Source organism: Myotis davidii, unplaced genomic scaffold, assembly GCF_000327345.1.
Source record: "Myotis davidii unplaced genomic scaffold, ASM32734v1 scaffold799, whole genome shotgun sequence".
NCBI lineage: Eukaryota > Metazoa > Chordata > Mammalia > Chiroptera > Vespertilionidae > Myotis > Myotis davidii.
Genome location: NW_006290670.1, coordinates 227,222 through 234,588, shown reverse-complemented (window position 1 = coordinate 234,588; position 7,367 = coordinate 227,222). Strand labels below are relative to the sequence as shown.

General features: G+C 54.4%; 1 protein-coding gene across 1 annotated transcript in view; it reads left to right on the top strand.

The window, feature by feature from the left end:
* Positions 1–7,367, top strand: part of SORL1 (sortilin-related receptor, L(DLR class) A repeats containing) — a 127,417-nt gene that overhangs the window by 80 nt on the left and 119,970 nt on the right. Inside the window, exons 2-3 of the mRNA XM_015563866.1 lie at positions 2,025–2,204; positions 6,628–6,753. Coding sequence (XP_015419352.1) covers positions 2,025–2,204; positions 6,628–6,753 — 306 coding nt within the window. The remainder of the gene's footprint in view (positions 1–2,024; positions 2,205–6,627; positions 6,754–7,367) is intronic.

The window sequence follows — 7,367 nt, the reverse complement described above, 5'->3', positions numbered from 1 at the left end:
GGCCCCCCACCCTGTCAGGGGCAGGGCCGGCTGGCCAAGCACCTGCGGCCCCTCCCCCCAGCCAGTCCTACCCCCTGTGGGCCCCCACCACCCTGATTGGTTTGCAGCCTCTTCCCCCAGCAGTTCTGCCCCCAATAGGCCCCCCTACTCTGATCAGGGGCAGGGCCAGCCAGCCAACCACCCATGGACCCTCACCCATGCTGCTTGCCCCTGATTGGCTCCCCCACCCCATTAGGGGGTGAGGCCAGCCGGCCAACCTTCCACCGTCTCCTTCTCTTGACAGGCCCAGCCCCAGTACACCCCGATTGGGGCCAGGCTGGCCGGATCACACTCGTGGACAAATTCATGCACTGGGCCTCTAGTATATATATATAAAAATAGACCCAGCATCACAGAAGCATGAACAGACTGTTGAACCACAGAAGGAAGGCAGGGAGGCTGGGTAGGAAGCGATCAACCAATGAACTTGTATGCATATATGCATAACCTGTGGACACAGAAAAGGGGTGGTGAGGGCCTGTGTGGGGAGAGGAGAGGAGCACTGGAAGAGGTTAATGGGGTAAAAGGAGGACCTATGTAATATTTTCAACAGTAAAGATTTAAAAAAACAAAAACAGTAATGAGGTTAGTTTTCCATAACAGAAACTAAAGGAAGTGTTCTTTATTCTGGGAGTGTATGTTTTCTCAGGTTTCGGGGTTACAGTGTCCTTTGTTTAAGAGTGACGGTGATTACAGAGGGCACACGCATGGCTGGGGGGCAGGTTAGGAATATACCTAATGACTCTCAGGAGCTCAGGTGCCAGCATCCCCCCCAGTTATGAGACCTGAACAGCGAGGGCACTGGTTAGCAGAGGCTCTCTACTCAGAGACGTGGCCCCTACCTCAGGTGCTGCCCCTCTGGGATGCCAGGGCCCTGAAAGCAGCTTTGGGATAGGAAGAAAGCAGTACTGAATGTGGGCGGAGACATCTGACACCTTTCCTCACGTTCCAAGGCTGAAGCTCAATCTTGGGTTCACACCCCATCGTGGGGTCACACCCAGCTAGTTCACACCCCAGCACAGATTTCACACCCCACCGACAGTTCACACCCCACTGCCAGGTTCACACCCACTGCCAGTTCACACCCCTGCCAGGTTCACACCCACTGCTGATTCAAACCCACTGCCAGTTCACACCCACTGCCAGGTTCCCACCCCCTGCCAGCCAGGTTCCCACCCACTGCCAGTTCACACCCACTGCCAGTTCCCACCCACTGCCAGTTCCCACCCACTGCCAGTTCACACCCCACTGCTAGGTTCCCACCCACTGCCAGTTCACACCCACTGCTGATTCAAACCCACTGCCAGTTCACACCCACTGCCAGTTCACACCCACTGCCAGTTCACACCCGCTGCTACTGCTGGGTTCCACCCCACCCAACCTGCTGTGTCCTCAGGAAGCAGGGAAACAGCAGATGAGTCACGCTCTGGCACAGAGGCTGTCTCTGTTCTTACCTGGCATAAAAGGAGTGGCCATCAATCCTCTGTTGGCCTTTCTAATTTACTTTCATTTTACTGGTTTACAAAATTTGGAAGCATGGGAACGACTACTAGCAAAAATCCAAAGGTCATTTCTTTGGAGTCCTGTTCCTCATTGGGGACACTAAACCTCTCTGAATAAAACTGCTGTTTTGACCATTTTCTCTTTCGCCCTTGCTGTGAGCTGAGGGTGAGCCGTGCCATGGGGCCCAGAAGCCCTCATTCCAATGAAGGTTTGAGAGCGCGGCCTTTCTGGCTGTGCTCTTTCTGGACAGGAAGAGGTTCCGCTGTGTTGGCGCGCATGTCACGTGTGGAGTAAGGATGAGAGGAACCAGATGGGTTTCACAAATCAGTGAGAGCCTGAGACCCTTTGCAGTTCTGTTATGTTACAAAGAGCAGAGGACTAGAGTTTCTGGGGAAAGTTGATGCTGATGGAATCTGTATGTGTGAGGAGGAGAAATAGGCCACCCCACCCCCCGCCCAGTGCTCCAGATCTAAGGATGGTAGTCGTTTCTGAGTGACGGGGGGGAGCGTCATGGCCCTAATTTCTGTGTTGGTTTTGTCTCCCAGGTTAATCTGAATGATTCCCACAACCAGATGGTGGTGCACTGGGCCGGAGAGAAGAGCAACGTGATCGTGGCCTTGGCCCGAGACAGCCTGGCTGTGGCCCGCCCCCGGAGCAGCGACGTAAGTCTCCGTGTTTCTCGGGACCCTCTTCCTCCGTGCCGCCAGCTTGTCCCTTTGTGATCTGCCAGGGTTCTCATTCCAGGAAACAGCGGGTCATTGGAGAAGGGGTGGCATGAGTTAGATCCAGAGAAGAGAATCCAGAAAATAATAAATGCCCCTTATTTGTTGACCCCAGGGTCATGCAGTCATTGCCAACGGATCATGTGATGTGTGATTACTTTTGTGAGGTGACGGGGCGGTCTGGTGGTTGTGTCTGTTCACATGTCAGGAGTGCCTTCCGGGCAGAGTGTAGGTCTGCTCACAGTGGGGAGAGATCATGGCCCTTCTGTCCGTTCTCCCAACACCTACATTTGGGTGCACTGTTGAATCAGATTCACTCATATTCTTTTTTAAATTTTTATTTTTAAAAATTTTTACTTCCCTTAATCCTCATATGAGGGTATTTTCCCATTGATTTTTAGAGAGATTGGAAGGGAGGGGGAGAGCCAGAGAAACAGAACCATCGATGTGAGAGAGACACATTGATTGGTTGTCTTCCACACGCCCCGACCAGGGCCAGGGATTAAGCCTGAAACCAACATGCGTGCCCTTGACCAGAATTGAACCTGGGACCCTTCAGTCCAAGGGCCGATGCTCTTTCCACTGAGCCAAACCAGCCAGGGTGATTCGCTCATGTTCTTAATCCCCACAGTTGCCTTATACAGTGCTTAGCAGTTAGGTGCTTTGAAGACCCGAGACAAATGCCACATATGTGAAGGCCTGTGAGAGGCCCTGTCTCCACGATGACGGCATTCTTTCCTCCACCAAGAATCATGGCCTCACTCTAGCTGGTTTGGCTCAGTGAATAGAGTGTCGGCCTGAGGACTAAAGGGCCCCAGGTTCGATTCTGGCCAAGGTTGCGGGCTCCACCCCCAGTGGGGGGCGTGAAGGAGGCAGCCAATCAATGATTCTCTCTCACTGATGTTTCTAGCTCTCTCTCCCTCTCCCTTCCTCTCTGAAATCAATAAAGAAATATATTTAAAAAAAAAAAAAGAATCATGGTCTCTCCCATTTTTCTTGCAGTACATGGCCCTCTGGGGCAGTACGTCATTTGTCCACTCACAGTGGAGGTGCAGGTTCAGGAAACGTTCCCTGGAACCTCGTCAAGCGTGGTGACTGGCACAGCCTCGGTGTCCGGGACACTGGGCAGTGGAAGGACTTTGCAAGCTGGAGCAGAGACTGCCCAGGCGCGACTTGCTCTGGGTGCCACGTGGGAAGCAGGAGCAGGGCCCAGTGTTGTCAGGTCTTCCGAAGTTTCGAGAGAAGTTCAGAGATCCAGATTTTTATATGAAAACTGCTGATTCTTATAGTTGGCAGCTAATGTGTAGTTCTTGCATACAGCCTGTAAGCCAAGTAAAATGCATGAGGGCTGGCTGGCCCTGGTCCTTCAGGCTGTGGCCTCTGCTCCAGACTCCCCCTTGCAGAGGGACAGGCACTCTGGTGTGGGGGGCAGTGTCGGGGACAGGCACTCTGGTCACTGGGCGCTCTGGCCAGAGGACGCCTCCGAGGGAATAGCCAGCATGTCACGTCAGCCTAAGCACACAGTCGCCATTCCTGAGTCTAGACTTGATTCTGGGAGGTCCCTGGTGTGTCCACTCTCCGAATTGGATGTGCTCTTGGGTAGGGGGTGGGGGCAGCCCCAGGAGCTGTTTCCAGTGGAATCGGGGAACCTGCGGGCAGGGAGGGAGAGACAGGGCTGGACGGATGCACAGCTGTGTCCGTGGGGGGTGCGGAGCCGGGGCCAGTGAGCGCCTGGACTGACAGCCACTCTGGGTGTGTTGGCCTGCAGCAGGCGAGCCTCGTGGGGCCATCACGGTAGCCTGTTTACAAATGCGGCCGGGTGTGAGGCCCAGTCACAGTGTGCGGATGCCCGCTGGCCCGTGGTGGGCACCTGTGGGGGTCAGCATAGTCTCTGCCACAGACATAACCTCCGAGCGCAGGACGTGGCTCCGTGCCCTGCTATGCTGAGAAAGTCCTCCTTAGAGATGTTTTGTTGTTAATCCTCGTCTAAGGATATTTTTCCCATTGATTTTTAGAGAGAGAAACATCTATGTGAGAGAGACACGTCTATTGGTTGCCTCCTGCACACACCTGGACCAGAGCTGGGAATCGAACCTGCAACCCAGGTATATGCTCTTGACCAGGAATTAAATCTGAGACCCCTAGGTGTGAGGGCTCACGCTCTAACCACTGAGCACACCAGCCAGGGCTTTCTTAGAGTTTTTATGCAATCAAAAATTTTTTGCCTAGGTAATATTTTTTTGTGAGACAGGTAAAGACCTTCATGGTTGTTTTATGGTTTTGCTGGACAAACAGGAGATAGAGATAGTCAGTGACTCTCATGAGGTTCCTTTGCGTGTCTGGGAGGTCTGGGGCTAATGAGAATTGATACTTGGCATGTGAGGATGTAATGTGTTTTTTTTTTGTTGTTGTTTTGCTTTTTTATATATATGTTTTATTGATTTTTTACAGAGAGGAAGGGAGAGGGATAGAGAGTTAGAAATATCGATGAGAGAGAAACATCGACCAGCTGCCTCCTGCACATTCCCTACTGGAGATGTGCCCACAACCAAGGTACATGCCCTTGACCAGAATCGAACCCGGGACCCTTCAGTCGGCAGGCCGACGCTCTATCCACTGAGCCAAACCGGTCAGGGCGGATGTAATGTTGCTACGGGTGACCAGGTGGCCTGGGTTTTGGCACTGGGAGTCCTCATTTGGGACCACTCTGTGTCCCAGAGGAACAGGGTGGTTGGTCACCTTGGTGTTGCCAGTCCCCATCCCAGTTCTTCCTCTGTTGAGATACTGGAGTGTATCTGGGAGGAAGCACTGGACATTGAAGTGACACACCGTCTGGAATGAAGGATGCCTACGAAGAACAGGAAGGGAATCCAGTGCTTGGGACAGTGAATAAGGGCGGCATGTGTACAGCTGCTTTAGGAATTGCCAGATGAAACAGATGTTCTGACATGAAAAGTTAATGCAGAAATAAACGATGGCTCAGGCAGGAGCTGCTGGTGTCAAATTAGTGACATTCACGTCTCCTCTGGAGGAGCCTGGGTGGGAGGCCCTACCGCGTCCCGGGGAAGGGAGCTGTGAGCGTTGGGATGGCCAGCGGGTGCACATTCAGAATAGAAAGGGCATGGACCTGGGGCTGGGATCGGAAGGTTTGCTATTAAACCAGGAACTCAGTGGGTGAACGTGTCCTTCGTCTTTAATACTTACCCAGTTCTAACTAAGTGATCCTTAATATCATCTATATATATAAAAGCCTAAGCAACCGTTATGACCAGACGACTGGCTGACTGGCCGGTAGCTATGATGTGCACTGACCACCAGGGGGCAGACGTCCAATGCAGGAGCTGCCCCCTGGAGGTCAGTGCACTCCCACAGCCAACATCCACGATCCCTCCCCTGGCCGGCCTTGATCGGCCCCAATGGCTGGCCAGGCTGAGGGACTCCACCTGTGCACGAATTGGTGCACAGGCCTCTTGAAGTGAACTGTCAGGCTTGCTTTTGACCCACTGATTATGTTCAGTATGTGTGAGGTTGCACGGGTGAAGTCTAGGTATAGGATGTCGGACAGTCCATCTGCCATCCTGACCTGAGGTGTAATGGCTGCCACCAGTTGGCTTTACCTGTGTTACCTCCGCAGGTGACTGACCTGCTAAGCCTGCTGTCTGCCCTGGAGGTGATTTCACAGTTGCACTTGCCACACAGGGTTGTGGTGGAGCCGCCTGAGCTCCTATGGGAAGGTGCTGGGATAGGACCCGCCCGTAGGCACTCAGGGAGCACCCTCCTGGGGCTTATCCCTGCGGCTGGGCCGCTGTGGCCAGGGGCTCTGCTCCGTGGGCTCACCTCGGCAGCTTGACCTCCCAGCGCTCTGCATTCCCCCCTCGGGCGGGTGCCTCTGTGGAGACCCAGGAGGATTTTCTGTCGTCTGGGATGTTGTGGGAACAGACTTCCTAGCGGAGGGATGAGGCATTAGGTGACCTTTTGGGGACATTTCCACATATGGCAAAACACCTTCTCCGTCCTTCCCCACAGCCCACCGCTTCCTGTCTGCCTCTGGATGCAGTTGGTTAAACACGGAACTCGGCCTGTGGAGCCAGTTACCCTGTTTCCACTCTCCTGGCTTCCTCTCCGGAGACTCTGTCTCCCCAGAGCAGGGCTGCCCGCTCCCAGGCTGTCCGCCCTGGGGCCAGGGACAGGCAGCGCCCTGCTTCTCCTTTGTGGGTTATCTTGTCACACCATGGGGGAACCATGGGGGACCACAGTCAGGAGCTGGCACACGATCACGACCGAGGCAGGATGTTTGAGAGTGACGGCTCTCTCCGCCGCGTTTCTCACCAACTCTTCTTCCCTCCCCTCTTCCGTATCCCAGGTGTATGTGTCCTACGACTACGGGAAATCATTTCAGAAAATTTCTGAGAAGCTGAACTTCGGTGCGGGAAACAGCAGTGAGGCAGTGATCGCCCAGTTCTATCACAGCCCCGCTGACAACAGGCGGGTGAGGAGGGCGCCCGCGGCTGGGACGCGGGACCTTGTGGGCTGTGCTTGGGGAAGAGGGCTGCACTCGGAGGTGGGCGAGGGGCCGCTTTGTCATCTTTGCAGCATGACTGGTGGCCGGTGACGGTTTTTCTGTTTCCCTGGGAGTCTGACAGAGTGCAGTGCTCAGGTGGATCCAGCATACCCAAGCCAGCCAGGTGCTGGCGCAGGGTCCAGGCAAACAGTGGCTGGTGAAGGCACAGAAAACCTGCCAGCTGATAAGTGGTGGCTCATAGGCGGCAAAAGTGTTACCAGTCCCCAGGCTTTCTCTTGCAGTCTAATTGGGGTCTTCCAGACCGGCTGCTGCGCTCTCTTCCTGGCATCACTTGTGTGTGTGCGTGCCTGTGCGCGTGTATGCGTGTGCATGTGTGTGCGTGTGTGCATGTCCGTGTGTGCCTGTGCGTGTGTGTGCCGGTGCGCGTGTATGCCTGTGCGCATGTATGCATGTGCGTGTGCGCGTGTGCACCCTCCCCCCTCCAACCTGTCCTGGTACATAGGTCACCAAGGCAGTAGATGGAGCTGTGTCTCCTGATTTGTCTTCCCAACTGGCTGGCCTGGTACTTGTTTCTGCAGAAG